This window comes from Delphinus delphis, chromosome 6 (genome assembly GCF_949987515.2).
Source record: "Delphinus delphis chromosome 6, mDelDel1.2, whole genome shotgun sequence".
NCBI classification, from domain to species: Eukaryota; Metazoa; Chordata; class Mammalia; order Artiodactyla; family Delphinidae; genus Delphinus; species Delphinus delphis.
Genome location: NC_082688.1, coordinates 113,507,797 through 113,529,534, shown reverse-complemented (window position 1 = coordinate 113,529,534; position 21,738 = coordinate 113,507,797). Strand labels below are relative to the sequence as shown.

Below are 21,738 nucleotides of genomic sequence, written 5' to 3'. Positions count from 1 at the left end.
AGTTATACATATACATCCCTTAGCTTTCTTTGTCACTTTCCATCTGGGGTCATTTTATTCTTCCTGAAATTCATGATATAGAAATGTCTCCAGTGACGACAGGATGATGGATAAATCAGCGTTTTTATTTTGAAAAATGTCCAAGCTACTCATTTTTTAAAACTGTATTTTAAGAATAACATATGATTTCATTATGTTCTGACTTCTATAATGATATTTGGGGAAGTCTATTATTAGAGACTAATTTTTATTCCTTTGTAGGTAACTCTGGTCCTTTTAAGATATTTATTTTTTACATTCTCTAATCCCACTGCATCGTGCCTAGTGTGTATATTTGTGCGTGTGCGTGTGCATGTGCATACGTTTGCTTTGTCCCGCTCGGGACTCATCATATGCCCTGAGTGCGCAAATCCCTGTCTTTCATCGTCCAGGCAAACGCCAGCCACGGTCTCGTCAAATATGGCCCAATCTACACTGGCTTGGCCTCTCCTTCCAAATCTCCAAATGAACGAAAGATTAGACAGCTTCATTCTGTCTTCCATGTCTTTTAACATGTATTTTATCATGTTTTATCTCTATTTCTTTCGTTTGTTTTCCGGTTCTTTTAAAATTTCTCCAGCTTGAGATATAACTGACATATAACCCTGTGTAAATTTTAAGGTATGTAATGTGTTCATCACTATTGTACCTGTAGTTCTTTTGATCTATTTCTAGCTCACAAATTCTCTCTTTAGCCAAATCCAATCAGCTTTTGAACCTATCCATTGACAGTCTTTTCATTTCTACAACTTTGAATATTTTAAAATGTGAAGATGTTTTCTATCATTTTGTTTTTCACGTTTCAAATTTCATATTTTATTTCTTCAAGCATTTTTAAACATACATATAGTATATTCTACTTGTGACAATTAGAAAATCTGAAATACTTAAGAGTTCTCGTTTTGCAGCTTACTGTTTGTCCGGGGGCTTATTTCTCTGCTGTTTATAAATTTGCATGTGCACTCGTATGTGGCAGAGAAGCCCTGTAAAATCAGGGTATATGAGGATGTTCCTCTACAGAGAACACACCAGATTCCTTTGATCGCTTGAAGGTTATTTTCCGGCTTAGAGTTGTCTTGACTCTGCTGACTGAGTACACTGAAACCCAGATTCTTAGGAGGGCAGACCTACAATTAGAAATTCTCAGAGTGACCCAGAGATCAGTCTCTCCCTTCATGTTTGGCTCCTGGAATTTCCCTCCTATTGTTTTGAGCTTACTTACGATTTTGTAAAAAGGTGTTTGGTGTCTCTTATCTAACTTTTCCATCATTACGCACAAGAGATTTTTCACTTGATCTACACTTCAGATTGATAGTAATAGAAGTCACTGGCTTTCTTAAAAATTGGCAACAACGTTAGTTACAAGGAAAACGTATCACTGTTCAAAATTATACTCAAAGGATTATCTCCTCAAGGATAAGACAGTATAGGTCATTTTAAATGCATAGTACCCGAAAATTATTTATACTTGCAACATTTAGTTACTGGTGCTTTCAAAACATTTTCAGAGGAACAATGCTTTTATTTCAAATTAATTTAGAGATTTATTACCTTTGATTGGTGATGGATCCTTTTTAAGAAAAGGAAATTGTTCTGTTCTCAGAGGAAATGGCTTTCCAACATCAAACTTTGTGACCAACTTTGATACAGTATCCCAGAGATGTTCATAATCTTTCATAATGCCATTTCCCAAATTCAAATGTAGCCCTACATGAGTTCAAAGTAGTAAACACTGAAAGTCATTCACACATACACAGAAGCACACATTTTAACTAAATTCACAGAGCTCTGAAATACTTGTCAAACAGTGAAATTTTCTGTGAGTGCCACACGGAACCTAGAGCCAAACGGTCCCTAGTGTTGACTGTGGGGCTGGAGACTTTAAAGTTTATCCTGTTTCCCTATTTGATAACTATTAACATTATAACTGCCTTAACTAACAATAACAGATGGTGAATATCTAACTATTCTTCAAGGTAACAAAAAATGTTATGTCACACATAACTTTATAATCAATAAAACAGAATAAAACTATGATTTTTCAAAAATGAGAAAGTTTGTAGAGGATTGCTAAATTTATTTGTAGCTAACTCATTCTAACACTTGCAATATGTAGGAACCAAATCTTAGAGGTCAAAGAAGCTTCAATAATGCTCAATCAGTTTTAGTTCTCTTAAAATGTCTTTTATTTTTCTTTGACTACGAATAAACAGCAGAAGATTTCTTCTAATAGAATTATTCCAAGAAAGAAAAATTAATTATATACAACAATTATATAAATCAGCTTTATCTTTGGAAAAACTTAAAATTCCCTAAATATCTAATAGTAGTACGTGATTACATTAGTTAGAGTAAATATTCTGAAAAATGTTCTGCGTATATTTAACTGAAAAATTCACCTGTTAAAATTATCTAGAAATGCCAAGTTCCCAAAGATGTATTTTTTCCAAAAATACTTGTGGAGTAATATTAAGTTAAAAATATTTTTAAATACAACATTCACTCTGATTGCAACTAAGTAAAACTTATATACATGCATAAATAAATATCTGAAAGAAAATGACTGCTATATGTTGCAAGTATAGGAAAATAATTTTGAAGCTTTAAATCCTTTATAATGTTTATCTCTGGGTAAAGGCATAATTATTATAAGATACTAGGGTGGTACCTTGAACACTTTCATTTTCATAGTAAAATGCTATATTCTTCAATAAAAGCTCATCACTTAAGTCGGAAAGGTGAGTTAAATCCAGATTCCAAAATTCAAAAACGTCTATATTACTTAGGATGAAGTATTCACACCACTTTTTCTGAAATTGGAAATAAAAACCAAGTTAGTGACAATTTTTACATTAGCAAGAACCTAGAAGACTTCAAACATCTCAATAATCCAACTGAAAGGCAAGTGGGCTGGGCTCTTCCATTCTTACCGACGTGAGCCCTTCCAGGCTGGGTCATAATGAATGCGTCACACCTTGAAAGATTTGAAGTTAAACTAAAATCAGGCTGACCAAGAATGACTCAGCATAGTCCTTATTCCCAGTCACAGAAATCCGTACTTGACTCTTACAACTTTTCTCCCACAGACACAGGACTAGAGAAATACTTCTGCTTTCAAATGTGCCTCTGTTCTTTCCTCAGGGTTTAATGCTTCCAATGTTACTTTCAGGTCAAAACAGCATTTAAAAAAAGAGCATTTGATTGTTTAGAGGATCCTTCACAAAGATCCCCATCCACCTACATCCCTGGGCAGCTGTGTTCCCGCCTGTCATGGGCAGAAAGTCTTCAGCGGCACCACTGAGCTCAGAACAGGGCAGCCGCGACCCAAGCAACCGCAGCGCACAAACCTGGTCATCCCTTGAGTCAGCGTTCGAGTTTGGGGAGCTGGGTTGAGAGGGAAAAATGGAGGCTTCTCTGCTCCACACACGATAACACACCCAGGCTCTCCAAACGTGAATAACCTCTTTATCTATATGGATGTGGAACTTTAACAGCGTTATCCAATAGAAGTGGGACGCAGGCAAGCTGCATACGTTACCTTAAACTTCCATATGTTTCTTAAACTTTTTTCACATTAAAAAAAAAAAAAGCTGAAATTCATTTTATTTTATTCAACCCAACATACCCAAAATATTGTCATTTCAATGTGTAATCAATATAAAAATATTCACAGAATAGTTTACATGCTTTTCACACGAAGGTTATGAAATCTGATGTCTCTTTTAGACTTAGGCACGTTTCAAGTGCCTAATACCCAAGTGTGGCGATCGGCTCCTACCCTGGACGGCCCAGCTCTAACCAGGTGACTGAGGATGGCTGTATAGGGTTCCTGATGAGGTCACAGATATCAAAGAATCAGGAACCCAGTACCTAGGGTGGAGTTTTACCTACAAATAAAACACGAACGAGCTCTCTTCAGGGCCATAAAGCTGTGGTCCTCAAACTGCTGCAAAACCTCCCCTGGAAAGATTATTAAAGAGAAGACAGGGCTTCCCTGGTGGCGCAGTGGTTGAGAGTCTGCCTGCCGATGCAGGGGACACGGGTTCGTGCCCCGGTCCGGGAAGAGCCCACATGCCGCGGAGCGGCTGGGCCCGTGAGCTATGGTCGCTGGGCCTCCGCGTCCGGGACCTGTGCTCCGCAACGGGAGAGGCCACAGCAGTGAGAGGCCCGTGTACAGCAAAAAAAGAAAAAAAAAAAGAGAAGACAGCTTGCTAGGCAGCATCCCCAGAGGCTGATCCAGTAGGTCTGGGGGGAGCCCAAGAAACTGCATTTCTAACCTGTTCTTAGGATGCTATTGGTCAGGGGGCTGTACTTTGGGTACTACTGCCATGTAAGGGCTGTCCCCACCCCCGGGCCACAGAGCCTTTCCCATAACACCGAGTAAACAGAAATATGCGAAAACAGGACACCAAAGCTTCCTCACTGGAGCCGCTTCAGCTGAGAGGTACCTCCATGTCATCCCCAAGCGTCAAGATTTGAGCCAACATGAAACTCCCTCTTCCACGTCCCGAGCTACCTTCCCCAGAAGCCTGAGGATATGCCCTTCACTGTGAACATTTCAGAGGCTGAAATTACGTTACGAACTTAGGCTTCTAGCTCCCAGGTGCTACCAAAGTGAAGCATGGAGAATGGTGAAGACAGATCAAGGGGGGGCTCACCCAGGTGACAGTCAGCCCTCCCCACGTCGGGAGAGGAGAAGATGAGGAAGGGCACAGACTGGGAAGCTGGGCAGAGATGAAGGTGGACCTCGGCTTGGTCACTTATTAGCTGTGCTAATGGGCCCCGCAGCCCTTCTGAGCCCAAGTTTTCGTTAGTAAAATGAGGACAGAGGAGTGATGTGTCTGAGTGAGGCAATAGAGGTCAACGACACGCACAGAATAAACGGTAGGCCCTCCCACCACATCCAGCAGTCCACGCCATCCTAATTAAAGGTGATGTCTTCTACCAGCCAAAGCCACAAGGAATGTCCTGCAGGGCCGTCTTAGAACATTCCGTAAGGCAGAAAGATTTTGTAATGTTCTTTTCAACTCGTGCTCACTGTACATAAGAAATTGTTTATAAAACTCTCTATAAATGAAAAGTATACATTCAGAGCATTCCTTTTAAATCTGTAAATCAACACCACAGTTAACACATTCATACTATTCAATAGTTGAGCACATGTAATTCAACCTCAATAAAGTTGACCAAAAATTAAGTATTTCTCAGAAATAAAATTACAGCAGAGCACAATATTATCGATGCTATAATGTGTTATTTCAGGATCTGACATGCTGTATCAATAGGCTCAGTGTATTAAACTGGCATGACATATTAAAATGTCTAAAGTGAATTAAATGGGAACTAGAAATAGAGTCTTCATAAACCTTTTAATTAGCTACAGTCTGCCTCTGCCTGACAGAACCAAAAACGCCTAGAGCAAAGCTCCCCCGTGGGACCTGGGACACAGGAAAATGCTTTCACTCAAGCGTCAGCAACCCCCATGATACTGTGTCCACCACCTCACAAAACCGTTTAAAACTTCTGTCAGAACAGTTGTGAATGTTCACAAGTATGACCCAGGTACGCATCGATGGACTTGTCTGCACCTGAGCTGCAGCTGCTGACCCGACACTTCTGTCAGCTGTTACAGTAAATACAGTCTATGCACCACCAGCAGAACTAGTCCAACCCATCACTTCTCAGTCACCCTCAGGTCAATCCCCTCCAGGGTCTGCACTGCATCCCCCCAGCCAGACCCCAACAGGGGCGTTTACACAGGGGTCGCCTCGTCTCAGTTGGAAGAGGGTGCCCTCCGCTCAAGATGCGGCCCCAGGGGGACAGGACTCTCCTGTGTTCTGCTCAGGCCACAGACCCAGCCCCTTGGACGGAGACTGGCTGCTCGCTGGCTTCCACTGGGTCCCCTGGAGCTCATGTCTACCAAAGACAGCCCTGAGATGCTGAGGGACCTGTCACGACATTTCCCACTCATCTCGCCTGCCTTCTGAGGACCCTCAAGCCCAGAGGCCCACCTCCACACCCTCATCAGCCAGCGGGATTCACCAGGGGCCTGAGGACCTCAGATGCCCTCCCACCCCTGGCAGCACAGGGGCCACATCTCCATCCTTCGTGCCCGGACCCCAACTGCATTTTCTAGACCAGTCCTCTGGCACACGCGGCCCCAGGTCTCTCGGTGAGGCCACCGTCTCCCAGTCTCCATGCTGCCGACATGTCCTCTCTGTCACAGACCCCGAAACCTCAGGGCGGACTCCATCACGCTGCCCACCCCACGCAGGGGACCCTTCACTTATTCTCCAACGGGGTCCCCTCCTCACTCACGGACACTCTATGGGAAGGGGGAGGGAGGCGCAGTGGGGGCAGAAGAAGACAGTTGTCTTTTCAATAATATTTGTTATACATGGATCAATGTACAGCAAGTCCCCTACATACGAACGAGTTCTATTCCAAGAGCTTGTTCGTCAGTCCAATTTGTTCGTAAGTCCAACAAAGTTAGCCTAGGTACCCAACTAACACAGTCGGCTATATAGTATGTACTGTCATAGATTTATAATACTTTTCACACAAAGAATACATAAAAAACAAACACAGGATAGTAAAGTGCACAAAAGCACAACCACTTGTAGAGGAACCATGCACAGGACAATGCATGCCAGACACATGAACTAACTTACGCGACTGGACGTGCGAACACACGTTCACATCTTTGGAAGTTCGAAATGTGAAGGGAACTTACTGTATTATTATTTTAAAAGCCAGGAATTTGGCTTTTGTTTTTCCAATCCCCAAAGTAAGGGCACCTGCCAGTCTAGCCGGAGGCCAGGCTTATGAGGGAGAGGTAGTGCAGAAAAACGGTTTTCACAGACGTTCTTCACCTGATAGAATTCGGGGAGTCCATGAACTTGGGTCAGAAAATTACATTTTTATTTTTGCTAACCTGTGGCAAACTTTGTATTTTCTTCCATTGCAAACCCAGACAAAATACCGTCCCTCCCAGGCAGTAGCTGGGATCGGGCACCAGTAGGGATCACAGATGTTTTCATTATAAGCACTGCAAACATATCGAGATATTGTTGACACTCACCATCCATTGAAAGTACGGTATTTATCTGATTATCTAATGTAGTAACAAAGAAGCACATGTGTTACTATATCACAAACGATACGGTTATAATATTTTGATAACAGTATTTCATCATAACTGATTTCCCTCAGAACCTTATTTGAGGCATTTATATTATTCTGGGCCATAACATTCATCAGATAGCCACAGGGGCCCAGAACAAAAAGGCTAAGAAGCCCTGAAGAATTCCTTTTTGTGTGGTTCTGACACACCTGTCTGCTGAGGACGGAAAAGTGAGGAAGAGGGGACCACAGTGCAGATCGCGGCCTTTCCCGATGAACAAGCACCTCCCCTGCCACCTGGCTCCATGCATGGCTTGACCACAGGATGGAGAAGAGGGGGTGTCCTCGTCACTTCCAATCTATCCTCCTCCCCCGGCCCAAAAGCCTGCCGCCATCTGTCTGCTCCGTCTGGAAGCCCCTCCTGACCACGCTCCTAGGTCCCCCACGTACCCAAGTAACGATGACTTTCCTGCCTGGCGCAGCTTCACCAGCACCACAGATAACTTCAGCCTCCAAGAAGACGATACCATCGACACTTCTCGAATGTCTTGTATCCAGCGATCCCCCTCACCCCTCTGACCCAGGTCACATTCTCCCCAACATACCCATGCCTGCCATCACCAGGACCTGCTCTCTGTCCTTGCCTTGCTTTGGGCTCCCCCATGAAGCAGACCCCGAGCCTCAACTTTATGGAAAAGCACTAATTTGTGACTGCTCTCAAGAGGCGCCCGTGAGGGGATGCAGAAGTGAGACGGGAAAGAAAAGAAAACCAGGAAGGACCATGTTTTCCAACCCACGACCCCTGTGGACAACCAGAGCTTAATTCCACTGGGGAATTCTGAGAGCGTAGAGCACGTTTCAGGGTTACCTGCCCCGACGTGTAAGGAAGCTGGGGTCTCCTGCACCCAGCCCTCACCTGCCGTCGGTGGGGCATTACACCCCAGCATTTCAGACCCAGAAGATCAAACCTTCAGGCAGAGAATGGCAGGCATTTACAGTAAGACGGGAAGTAAGGGAGAGGGAGAGACGGGCCAGGGAACGACAGTCTGTCTGCCTGCCAAGCCCCGAAGAGGGGCTCCTCACGCCCACCGCCGGCCCATCCTTCCAGCCCTGTGTAATGGCCATCACACTCCTTCACTGATCACACCAGGTCCCCCAGGTCAGCAGCCCCTCTGCTCTCCCCCTGCACGATAGGGTCCTTGTAGCTTGTCTCTGGTGCTTTGTTTCCTAGCCCAGCATTTGCACCACCCCCTTGCAAAGATACGGAAACCTCTTTCCTGTCTTCTTTTCCATAAAATGGTACAAATCCACCAAGGGCGTCCGCCCCGCCTAAACTCTCTTGTTCCTTTCTGTACATATCATGCCATCAGCTGGCTTCCTTGTGCCTGCGGCCATGTGGTTAGGACCCACCGGACACGGAAACGTATATGATAACACATACGGGTGCCACTATAATTCTTCTGTCAAATATGTCAAGGGAAGCCTCCAAAGTACCAGGCAGGACAGGGTGGTATGTCCCTCTCAGTAGAGCTTACTCTTCCCCGCCTCCAGTAAATATCTCCCACATATTTCACTGTTCTTAAACTTCCGGGCCTGCTTCCTCGCCATGACTTTGAGCACATGACTTTGTCTCTACTTCACAGAGGAAATTCACACCAGCAAGCAGGAAATTCACACCAGCAAGCAGGAACAGACCCCACAACCTCCGTCACGGCCAACCTGTACCATTCTTTCTTCACTCTCTCCTGTAAGAACGGCCATACCCCTCCCTCCATAAAAGGGCATCCTCCACATGCCCCCCCCTCACCTGACTCTCCCTGTATTTTCATCCTATCCTCTCTTAGTTTCCATGATCAGCATTTAGACATGCTCCATCTGTCATTTTAAAAGCACTCTTTCTTTATTTTTTATTTTATATTGGAGTACAGTGGATTTACTCTGTTGTGTTAGTTTCAGGTGTACAGCAAAGTGATTCACTTATACATATAAGTGTATACATATAAAAGAGTATCCACTCTTTTTTAGATTCTTTTCCTGTATACATCATTACAGAATATCAGGTAGAGTTCTCTGTGCTACACAGAGGTCCTTATTAGTTATCTATTTTATATAGAGTAGTGTGTATATGTCAATCCCAATCTCCCAATTTATCTCTCCCCCCTTACACACCCTGGTAACCATAGGATTGTATTCTATGTCTGTGAGTCTGTTTCTGTTTTGTAAATAAGTTCATTTGTATCATCTTTTTAGATTCCACATATAAGTGATATCATATGGTATTTGTCTCTCTCTGACTTACTTCACTCAGTATGACAATCTCTAGGTCCATCCACGTTGCTGCAAATAACATTATTTCATTCATTTTTAGGGCCGAGTAATATTCCATTGTACATATGTGCCACATCTTCTTTATCCATTCCTCTGTTGATGGATATTTACGTTGATTCTATGTCTTGGCTGTTGTGAATAGTGCTGCAAAGCACTCTCCATTGACCCAGGTGCCAGCTCTGCCCTTTGCCATTCCCTTATTCTCAGCCTCTTACACAGAAAGTTCTCTCCACCGTTATGTTTTCCCTCCCACTCACCTCTGAATCACTGACACTGACTTTCCTCCCCACCACTCTGCTCACCTGCCTCTTGATTCCCAGCAGCAGTGAGCCCTGTGCCCTCAAACCCAGTGGACTGTGCTCAGTCCTTAACCCCCTACAGCTCTCAACACACCTGATCCTATTAGCCACGCCCACATTTGGAGACACGGTTCCCGTCTCTCAGAGCCATCCGTTCCCCTCTCTCCTCTCCGTCCATTTCAGCAGTTCCTTCCCAGCACCTCAGCCTATGTGGGACCACTGCACGATGGACTTTCTCGGGTCTCTGCCCCGGGCCCTCTTATCATCTCTCTCCCAACGTAATTTCGTCCACTACATGAACATCCGTGGGCTGATGACTCCCAATCTTTACGTCCAACGCATCCCACTCTGCGGAGCTCCAAACCAGTATTTACACAGCTCACCTGGTACCTCCATCTGGGTATGTCCTTGGACCCTCAAACGCACTCTTTCCAAAACTGAACACACGGTGGCCTCCACCAGCGTCCCGTGGACCATGGCACCCTCCCCTCCCCCTGGAGGCTCAAGAGGAGACTGTCCCCCCGACTCTTCCCTGCCCCCGCCGCTCACTCACTAAACCTGTCAACTCCACACCTCAAATCATGATCGACTGCCCACTGCTGTCCAGCCCTCTGCCCATGCCCTTGTCCCCAACATCAGCACCACTTACAGGCACGGAGGTGACAGTCACCTAACTGGCTTCCCGAGTCCACGTGTCACCTCTCTGATGCACCCTCTGCACTGCACCTGAGACACCTGTTTTGAAATGAAAGCGCCACTGACCTAGAGACCATCCAGCTGCCTCTCGCTGTGCTTGGCATCAGGTTACATCTCCACCCTCCTAACAGCACCTGAAGGGGCCACAGGGTCTGCCTCCGACCCGTCCCTTCCACTTTGTCCCTTTCCTGTGTTCTTTCTAGTCCAGGGACACTCGGTCACGCCATCCTCGGCACGATCACACAGGCTGCTTTACCTCCTAGAACCTGGTGTGCAGCCTCCCTCCAACCTGCTAACTCCTACACATAGACTTGGGTTACTTAACTTCTCTTCATTTCTTAAGAGAAGTCATCCTTTTCAGACTGAGTTCAGTCTTTTTAGTATCAGATTCTAAAGCGTCCTGCAGTTTCTATCCCGCAGGAGTAGTTTTAAAAATTCCTTATCTGTCTCTCCCTGCAAAATGTATCTCTGTGGAAGTGCTGGGCGGGGTGGGTGAACACCTTCTTTTCCTGTGATCCACACGATGCACGTGCATTAAATAAATATTTGTGGACCGGCTTCCTAACTGATTGGTTCTAAAACACTTTCCTTGGACATTCTGACTATAAGTATCAAGATCCTTAAAAAATGTCCATTCAAATTGATCCACTAGGGCTTCCCTGGTGGCGCAGTGGTTGAGAGTCCAACTGCTGATGTGGGGGGGACGGGTTTGTGCCCCGGTCTGGGAAGATGCCACATGCCGCGGAGCGGCTGGGCCCGTGAGCCATGGCTGCTGGGCCTGCGCGTCCGGAGCCTGTGCTCCGCAACGGGAGAGGCCACAACAGTGAGAGGCCCGCGTACCGCAAAAAAATAATAATAATAAAAAAAATAAAAATAAACTAATCAAGAGTATACTTACCATTGTTAAGAAAGTCTGAATGTCCTTAATCCAGCGGGAAGTGATGAATCTGGTACATGCTCTTTGGGAAAGAGGTAAGTGGAGGAGAAATGCCACGCTGAGACAGTGCAGTCTACACCAATCTGTCACCCCCTCCAGGGTGGGGCAGTTCGTCTCCACCTGCATCAAATAAAGAAGGTGGGTCAGAGGACCGTGGCCAGGACACCACCTGATGCCTGGGTACCTCAGAGAAGGTGCAGCTGCACCACGTGGGCAGGAACCACACGCTCTTACGCTGTTCACTCTGCATTTTTGCAAAAGTTCTTTTCTTCACATAACACACACGTTGGGTAAGAGAGACAGGGAACCGCCAGCTTAGTAGCAGTTTACATGAAGCAACTTCCTGTGTTCTTAGTTGAGCCCAACTTCACATGAGCTGACCCAGCAGCACATGACGTCAGGAGCTCACAGGATTCTGCACGGCGGGGCCACACATGAAATGCTCCATCTCTTTTCTCCCAGGCGTCCTATTTTAAAGGTTATACTGAAAACTACCAGGGTGAGGAAAGCGGTACAATCTGAAAACGTACCCAAGTGGAAACAGGGTAAAGAAGTGGGCATATTTAACCTGATGAGACAATGTTTGCAGGGCTGTCACTGGAACCAGACTGAGGCTCATTCAGTGTGCCTCCACAGGGCCAGACGGGGTCCAACGATGAGAAGCCCCAGAGAGACAAGTGGTTTAGTATCACTTTTGTGATCATTTAAAATGGCACGCCTAGCCATCTACGTTATTTTGCAAAGACACTATTCAAGCAGACCTAAAGGACACAGGAGAAAGATGACGAGCCCTGTTCGTTTCTGAAACTATGAAAGAAAGAGACCAAACTGTGTTTCTCTTTCATAAGAATCTTCAACCGGGGGTTCCCCAGCACTCAGGTTGTAAACAACACAGTACGTGTACACGTGTGTGTCTGAGAGCATGCGTGCACATGTGCAGACACACAGGGATGGCTAGTTGGTTGGCGAACAAACCCACACCAGTCTACAGAGTCTCAATGGCCTCTGTCAGCCCTACAGAAGCTGTGGCTTTAGCATCTGTCCAGCCAGGACAGCAGGAAGCTCCTTGCACAAGGCAGTGGACAGAGTGGAGCTTGGATAAGACAGACAGACCTGGTTTCAATCCACACTGTATTTCATCCTTGGGTTTGACGAATGTTCCCTGGACTCTCTGAACCTCAGTAAGAATCACAGCACCTCCCTTAAACTGCTGTCGTGAAGACTTAATGGCACAAGGCATGTAAGAGCCCAGAACATCATAAGGGGGTAAACTCTCACCAAGGGCCACTTTCTTATCTTCCGCTGGAGGGCTGGACACATTTGACTAAAAATGTACTAAGGGAAACATCTGTGAGTAGAACACCAACCCATCTAACAGCACAACAGATGTTTCAGTAAAATCAAATAAATAAAATTTCACTGGTGTTTCACGGTAAACTTATCATACCTGTTGGATGTTAGCTTTCTGAGCATCAGTGGTCTTCGATCTGTTTTCTAAAAAGTGATGGTATAAACTCAAAGACAAGGAGCACGAAGTAACACAAAGAACTTGCCGAATGTCAGATCCTTCCGGCCACAGTTGCTTAAGCAGAGAAATAGTTTCACATGCCTGTCACAGAAAGAAATTGTAAAATGTCGTGGTATTTAGAAAAATGTTTTCAATCATAAATGATCTTACTAGAAGAACTCATACCGAAGAGAAATATAGATATGACTACACAAAAACATTTCTGTTTAAAGCAAGAAACAAAATTCAAAATGGGAACATAATAAGTATTTCAATGAAATTATTACAAGTTTAAATATGTAAAGAGCTCCTATAAATCAATAAAACATCTAAGCCTTTAATAAGAGATGAGCAGATAATTCACAAAATACAAATATTAATAAAAGTGTTCAACCATTTTAGTAACAAAAAGGACAATTAGATAGCATATTTTTACTTTCAAATTAGCAAAGTATATTTTAAGGATAATAGCACTGGAAATCATGTGACGTGTCGTTTCTCTTATATTTGCAAATCAGAGTATACATAGGCACAGAGTTACCGCAAAGCTATTTGGCAATACATATGATTATCATTATGTACGTTGATACTTTCTGATTGACTATGCAAGTTCTAGGTATGTAGGTTAGGTAAGTTATACAAAATGTGTACCAAGATTTATGCTCCAAGATGTTCGTCACAAAGTTATCTGTTAAAGCCAATTTTCAAACAATTTAAATGTTCAGCATTAGAGAAATATTAGGCATCCAGTAAAAATAAAATTTGTGAATAATTTTTCTGATAATCGGAAAAAGTGGTGTATTAAAGTCTGTTATTGATATGTTTGTCTGTTAATATTATTATAGTGATATTAATTTCCTGGTTTGACAAACGTACCTTGGTTACATCAGATCTTAACACTGGGGGCGGAAGCTGGGTGAGAGGTATATGAGAACTCTGAACTATGTTTGCATTTTTTTAGTAATTAAACAATTCATTCAAATCAAAAGATTTTTAAAAGTTTCAGTACCTCTTCCATCATATCTTTCCATTTTAAATTTCCAAAAAGACATCCTAATGCTAAAACTCTACATTCCTTCAATTGCTTAATCAGGGTTTTATAAGCATTCTCAAAGTGCTCTTCATTCTGCAAAAGGAAGGCAAGTCACATAAATCGTCATAAATAATATATCACATTACTTTCCAACTAAAGAAAATCATATATTGAAGATAATACTGTTACAATATGTTTCTAAGTTAAAAAAAAAATACACTAATGTAATTACAGATCATCAACAATGCTTTTAAAGCCTGCCTGTCTTCGCCAAATTAATTTTTGTCGAGGTCCATTTTATTTTTTAACAACTTCATCAAGGTATAATTAACATGACACAAAATCCCCTCACTTTAAGGGTACAATTCAATGGCTTTGGGTAAATTTACAGAGTTGCGCAACCATCGCCATAATCTAATTTTGGAACATTTTCAATATCTCAAAAAGAAACAATTTACCCACTTAATGCACTAGATTTTATTAGAAAAAAATTCAAAGAGACACAGAGAGAATAGCATAACCGCCTTCCCCAGGTAATGAACATCCAGCAACAGCCATTATCAACATGCATGGCATTTTTATACACATTTCACACAGTCCTCAAATTGATCAATGAAATCACCTCTTTAAGGTGAGTGTTCAATAAACTAGGAAATAAATTATTTTACCAGAAATAAAATCCTCCATTAAAAAATGTCTTTCTTGAGAAAAGACTAGCAAGGAAGTTTGTAGGGACTCTTCAAACACAGATTCAGAAATTGCTCTAACAGAATAAAAAATGAAATGAACGGATTACAGGACCTCCTGTCACTACAAAAAATAATTTTTTAATTAAAAAAAAAAATACACACACAAGGCTGTTCCTACTCACAGCAGGCAACCAGAGTTGGAAATAGTTTAATGACTGAAGTTCTAACGAAAGCAAAGTAAACTATCTTATTGGATTTTGTGATAGCCATCCAGATGTGGCCAGTGCCACGAGGGGTGTGACCCTCAACTCAAAAAAGTGAAAATGTTAACTGACACAAAAATCATTTTGATGATATATAGAATTGTCTTCACATTCTAAATTCCCTATAAGTAGTGAAAATTAGACAGAAACCAAATTTATTTCTAAAATTGGTGAGCATTTTTGAACTCTCAAATGTTCAATACAGTCATTACCAATTATACCAATACAGCAAAATAATAAGATCACAGGATTAAAATTCTAAATACTTTGAAAATTCTATTAATGATTTAATGTTAAGAAATAATTTTATTTCAGGGACCTCCCTGGCGGTCCAGTGATTAAGACTCCATGCTTCTGATGCAGGGGGCACAGGCTGGATCCCTGGTCAGGGAAACAAGATCCTATGTGCCATGCAATACGGCCAAAATATTTTTTTAATTTTTTTTTTAAATTGTATTTCATCAACTTTCACCATTGTTTTCTCATGAAAAGCTACCATATTCACCATCATTTCACTAGTATGTGGACGCATGTCTGGCCTTCCTAAGTGGAGATGGAAGCACATGCCATGCTTAAGCACCGAAGTGCTGGGGTCAGGCTGCCTCTTTTAAAATCCAGGCTGTATTACTGGATTTGGAATTGACAATGGGCAGATTATTTGTTCAAGTATCTATTTCATCATCTGCAAAACACAGACAACACTAACACCTCCCTCACAGGGTCACTGTGAAGGTTAAATAAAATGACTCATGGGAAGCACCAAGCACTACTGTTATGACAACAACTGCCCAATAATGACTGCATTTTTGTTTTATTATTATCATTTCTATTTTTCTACACCTCTCTGTTAAACCTATGATAATTTCCATAAAAGAGGGAGAAATAAAACTGAGTCAAGTAATGCAGAAATTTCGTGAAATTCTAAAAGTTTGTCTTTTAGGTGCAAACTACCTTCTGGAAAATCAACTGGTGTTTGTACTTGCTCGGCATAAAGTACGCGTAAAGTCGAAGGACATTGGATGCTTGGCCCGAGAAGAGCACGGCATTGACATTCATCGCCCAGGACTGCATGATTAAAAAGTTGAAAAGGTGTACTTGTAGATGGCTCAGGCTTTCATCGGCAACGATCAGAAAATATGGATAACTGTCTTCCAAGAAACTTTTCCACTCTTGTGAGAAGCACCCAGAAAAGTCTGTTCGGACATCAATGTTGGTATTATGCTGAAGGTGGAGAATTAACGCCATTCTCAGAGGAAGCAATTCAGGGATGCTGTTGTATGCATGTTCAGCATCCTGTGGGGTAGACAATTTTGAAATCATCATTTAGCCGTCTACTAGTTTTGCTGGTTAACACATACCATGAAACTCATTAAAGGAATAGGTTCCAACACAGTCGTATTCTGTTTTATAGTCAGAACATAGACCCTCGATCCTTGACTGTCATTTTGCAGATACATGCCACAAATCACAATTTGGGTTTAAATACATGTTCCCCCTTTAACTCACACTTTCCCTTCCCATTCTAATTCTTCTCCTCTCCAATCTCACTTCAAAAAGAAAAAGGAAAGAAAAATATGTAAAAGCAAATGGTAGCTATAAAGCGACCATAGGGAAAGCTGGGGTGGATCGCGCTGCAGGGATAGTCCCAGGTCACCCGCAAGTAGCACCGGTTTTTATCAAAAGCCCACAATTCATGCATTGCTCGCAGGCAGTCAGCAAGGCTCAAATATCTAACAATAATATGGATCACAAAAGAACTGAACAGACATGCACTAAAACCTCCAAGAATAACACACTGGTTACCTTTAGGGGTAGAATGAGGAGGTGGTGTTGGTATGATACATACATGTATTTGAAACTGTTAAAATTTCATTAGTTATATGCACATTCAAATCAAGGAAGACCAGGTATCTTCCCTTGGATGTATTTACTTCAGAGCAAATAAGAACGAAGCAACATTGGTGAGTTTGATCCACCTCTGGGCTCAAACAAACTGGTTTTTTTTGGTTTTTTTGTTTTTTTTAGTTGCTGGAGTAGGAGTTTATTAATTTATTTTTGCTGTGTGGGGTCTTCGTTTCTGTGCGAGGGCTTTCTCTAGTTGTGGCAAGCAGGGGCCTCTCACTAGCGCGGCGCGGGGGCCTCTCACTATCGCGGCCTCTCCCGTTGCGGAGCACAGGCTCCAGACACGCAGGCTCAGTAGCTGTGGCTCAAAGGCCTAGTTGCTCCGCGGCATGTGGGATCCTCCCAGACCAGGGCTCGAACCCACGTCCCCCGCATTAGCAGGCAGACTCTCAACCACTGCGCCACCAGGGAAGCCCCCACAAATTGTTGAGTTTTGAAGACAGAGGTGGACCTACTTGGAGTTGGGAGATTAGAACCCGGAGATCAGCTCAGTCGCTTCCGAGGACACCCCTCCCCCTCCTCCAGGGTCCTGTGTGTCCTCACAGGAAAGCTCTATGAGGGCAAATAAAAAATAATCCTCTACAAATGACCCAATTTCATTCCGTTTTATGGCTGAGTAATATTCCATTGTGTATATGTACCACTTCTTCTTTCTCCATTCGTCTGTGATGGACATTTACGTTGACCTGGCTATTGTAAATAGTGCTGCAATGAACACTGGGGTGCATGTTTCTTTTTGAACTGGGTCACCTGTAGAGACGTGGATGGACCTAGAGACTGTCATACAGAGTGAAGTAAGTCAGAAAGAGAAAAACAAATATCGTATATTAATGCATATATGTGGAACCTAGAAAAATGGTACAGATGAACCGGTTTGCAGGGCAGAAATAGAGACAAAGAAATAGAAACAAACGTATGGACACCAAGGGGGGAAGGGGGGAGTGGGAAGAACTGGGTAATTGGGATTGATATATATACACCAGTATGTATAAAATAGATAACTAATGAGAACCTACTACATAGCAGAGAGAACTCTACTTCACTTTGCTGCACAGCAGAAACTAACACAACATTGTAAAACAACTATACCCCAATAAAAATAATAATCATCATCCTCAATGTAGTAATTTCTGAATACTGGGATCCTGGGTTTTTTCTGTTCTTCCCTTTAAATTTGCTGAATTTTTATAGATCTACTTCACTTTGAAATAAGAAAAAAAACCTACTTATAAAACAATGTCATTGTAGTCTCAGTACTCAAATCACAGAAAAGAACCCAACTGTCACGTTACCTTGAAGAAGACGACGGCAAACTGTCCTCCTTTATTAATTAGATCCACAAGGTAGCATTCCACCAGGTAAAAGAAGTGCAGGCCCTGTTCAGGCCGCAAGGATTTCTCACAGATGTATGTCATCAGCAGTGAGTCTCCATCAATCAGAAAAAACTCAGACTCAACAAAATCATTCAACAGACTGCCATAACTAAAATACAAACAGTGAAAATGAAAAATTACACGAAGATGAAAGCAGGCCCCAAAGGCAGCAGCTTTATTATCATTATTATCTTCATCATTATCATCAATAGCTTGATTTACTGAGTAATTCTTTCACGTTGGTCTCTACACTGACTTGCCAAAGACACCCGCACGCATGAGTGTTCTTCACAGGAGGAATCAGCATCACCTCCGCTCAACAGGGAAGGAAACTGAGGCTCGAAAACAGAGCACGTTATCTAAGGCCAAAATGTGGGCCGGACTCAGGGACTGAACACCTATATCTGAATATAGACCTTCCTGCTTCATCAATCTCATCCTTTCTAAAGAAGATGCGGCACACACATACAATGGAATATTACGCAGCCATAAAAAGAAACGAAATTGAGTTATTTGTAGTGAGGTGGATGGACCTAGAGTCTGTCATACACAGTGAAGTAAGTCAGAGGAAAACAAATACCGTATGCTAACACATATATATGGAATCTAAAATTAAAAAAAAAAAGGCATGAAGAACCTAGGGACAAGACGGAATAAAGAATAAAGACACAGACCTACTAGAGAATGGACTTGAGGATATGGGGAGGGGGAAGGGTAAGCTGGGACAAAGTGAGAGAGTGGCATGGACATATATACACTACCAAACGTAAAACAGAGAGCTAGTGGGAAGCAGCTGCATAGCACAGAGAGATCAGCTCGGTGCTTAGTGACCACCTAGAGGGGTGGGATAGGGAGGGTGGGAGGGAGGGAGATGCAAGAGGGAAGAGATATGGGAACATATGTATATGTATACCTGATTCACTTTGTTATAAAGCAGAAACTAACACCAGTGTAAAGCAATTATACGCCAATAAAGATGTTAAAAAAAAAAGAGATGACTGTAGAGGGAGGAGACATGGGAACATGTGTAAATGTATAACTGATTCACTTTGTTATAAAGCAGAAACTAACACACCACTGTAAAGCAATTATACTCCAATAAAGATGTTAAAAAGAGCGAATTACTGTAGAGGGAGGAGGCATGCGAACATATGTATATGTGTAGCTGATTCACTTTGTTATATAGCAGAAATTAACACACCAGTGTAAAGCAATTATACTCCAATAAAGATGTTTAAAAAAAAAATACTGGAAATTGTAAGCATGATTTCGAGAAGATTGAATAAATGCTCTCAAATACGGGAAAAAAAAAAATCTCATCCTTTCATAAAATGATGGGTTCATTGACAGCCATGGACAATAAAGCAAGAGAAGACTGTTTCCACTGACCATCAAACAGCTCTAAAAGTTCTGTGTTCAACAATCTCATATATATATATATAAAATACTATAATACATATACTAAGATAAATGATAAATAGATTAGATATGTGGATAGATGGAAGGATGGATGGATAGATAGATATAGACAGACGGTAGACGATAGATAGACGAAAGGTAGATAATCGCTTTAAGGCCAATCCGATACACAGCGAATACGATGTAGAACTTTATATCTCTTGATTTATTACTACAACACTCACTCAGCTTCTGCCATTTGATCCAAAATCAACTGTGACATTTTCTCCAAAAGCTTCAGGTGCTTTTCTAAACCTAAAAAAAGAGAGAGAGAAAGAGAATGAATTATTTTCAATCAATTCTTTTTAAAAGAGCTATCATTTACAAATTATTTGAGAAAGAAAAAAGTCATAAAGTTAATTCTATTAAATCTGTGTAGCTTGCAGAATCATTATTTTACAATTTATAAATATTTTAAAATGAAAATTACCCATTCTTGCCACGTGCCTCCAACCTGATGGAAAATATTAAATATAGCAAATATCCTTTACTGTGGTACCTCTAAGTGGCAGATGCTAATGAAAACAGCAGACCTACAAAGAAAGAAAAATTAGAAATGAATTATTCCATCAACAAACGGTACTGAATGACTATTGTGTGTTAAACAAAACTTAAGGCACTGGGAATACAAGAATGAACAAAAGTCAAAATGCTGTCAGTTCCCATGAAACTTAAAATTTACCAGGAAAGATAAATATCAATCAGATAATCATATGAACAACGGAACATTGCAAATGTGACAAAGTCAAAAGGTCAGTGGAAACTTCCCTAAAGAAGCAATGCTTGAGCTGAGTTCTGAAGGATAAGACGAGATATAATTAAACAAAGGGGTGGGGTGGGTAGCACTGCAGGCAGAGAGAACCCAGAACACCTGGCGCAAAAGCCTTGTGGCAGGAAAGTGTGTGGATGGTTTTAGGTCCTGAGAACAAGCCAGCCGCGCTGGAGTGCAGAAACACAAAGTCATGCAGAGCCTCTGATCGCATGTTTGTCATCCTAAAATCCACTGATGGATTTTAAGCAGGTAGCAATGTGATTGACTGTGCATCTTGGAAGATTACACTGGCTCCAGTACAGAGAATAGATGGGGTGAAGCAAAGACCCTGCTAGTGAGGCGGAGAGAAAGCCACTGTTCTAGAGCAACGGTAGTAGCTGCATGTAGTGCAGCTGGACAGTAGTTTGAGGCACATGTTCATCTCAGATACTCAGAAGGTGAGTTTGACATGATGAGGTAATGGATCAGCTACGGATACAGAAGAGGAGCCCCTTAGGATTCTACCTGATGCAATCGCATGCAAGGCGAGGCTGCTCCCTGGGCTGGAAACCTTGGGATGCGGCCAACGTCAGAGAAAGATCCTAAGTTCATTTGTGGTCAGCCTGGGTTCGACTTACTATGGGATATGTCCTGTAAGTAATTAAATGTACAGGTCTAGAGATCAAACACGAGGTCTGGGCTAGACCTCAGTGTGAGAGCAGTTTCAGTATTATGGTTAAGTGAGGCCACCGGTGTGGATGAAGGCGCTTGGACAGAGAGACACAGCATCAGGAAAGACAGTATCAGATACACGAGATGAGATGGGTTAAGTCACAGCATCCCAGAGGTTCACGGGTGCCCTTAACGTCTCAGGACTTTTTTTTTTAAATCGTACTCCTAAGACAAAATGAATACCTAATAGTTCATGTATTAAGCAGTGAGCGCCAAACAAATTAAGTCCTAACACCTTCATTTGAAAATATAATGCACATAAACTGAAAGAGATGATACAGGTTTTGAAATTAAGTAACAATGACTAATGGGACATGAGTGCATGCTGGGCACTGGGCAGATTTTCAACCACAGCTATGTTGGCAGAATAAAGCCTCCTTCATCTGACAGGTAAGGGACTCCCGGCCTGTTCCCCAACCCTCACAAGAAGCTTTCCATATGAAACTTTACCCCAAACTGGTTCTCACCTAAACATCACACAGAATCCACAATCATTACGCTCAGTTCTCTCTCATGTAAGGGAGAAACATGCTAAGTAAAATAAAACCAGCTACCTATCATAATAACCACGAGTGAATATGTATAAAACATTAGAATCGCTCGACATTT

The 21,738-nt window shown here is 42.4% G+C and overlaps 1 protein-coding gene across 1 annotated transcript in view; it reads right to left on the bottom strand.

The window, feature by feature from the left end:
* Positions 1-20,152, bottom strand: part of LOC132427625 (probable ATP-dependent RNA helicase DDX60) — a 78,766-nt gene extending 58,614 nt beyond the window's left edge. The window contains exons 1-9 of the mRNA XM_060015321.1: positions 20,077-20,152; positions 19,832-19,901; positions 18,108-18,297; positions 15,865-16,206; positions 13,938-14,054; positions 12,869-13,030; positions 11,383-11,541; positions 2,708-2,849; positions 1,591-1,746 (exon numbers count right to left, since the gene is read on the bottom strand). Coding sequence (XP_059871304.1) covers positions 1,591-1,746; positions 2,708-2,849; positions 11,383-11,541; positions 12,869-13,030; positions 13,938-14,054; positions 15,865-16,206; positions 18,108-18,297; positions 19,832-19,901; positions 20,077-20,080 — 1,342 coding nt within the window. The 5' untranslated portion in view covers positions 20,081-20,152. The remainder of the gene's footprint in view (positions 1-1,590; positions 1,747-2,707; positions 2,850-11,382; positions 11,542-12,868; positions 13,031-13,937; positions 14,055-15,864; positions 16,207-18,107; positions 18,298-19,831; positions 19,902-20,076) is intronic.
* Positions 20,153-21,738: the final 1,586 nt, after the last annotated feature.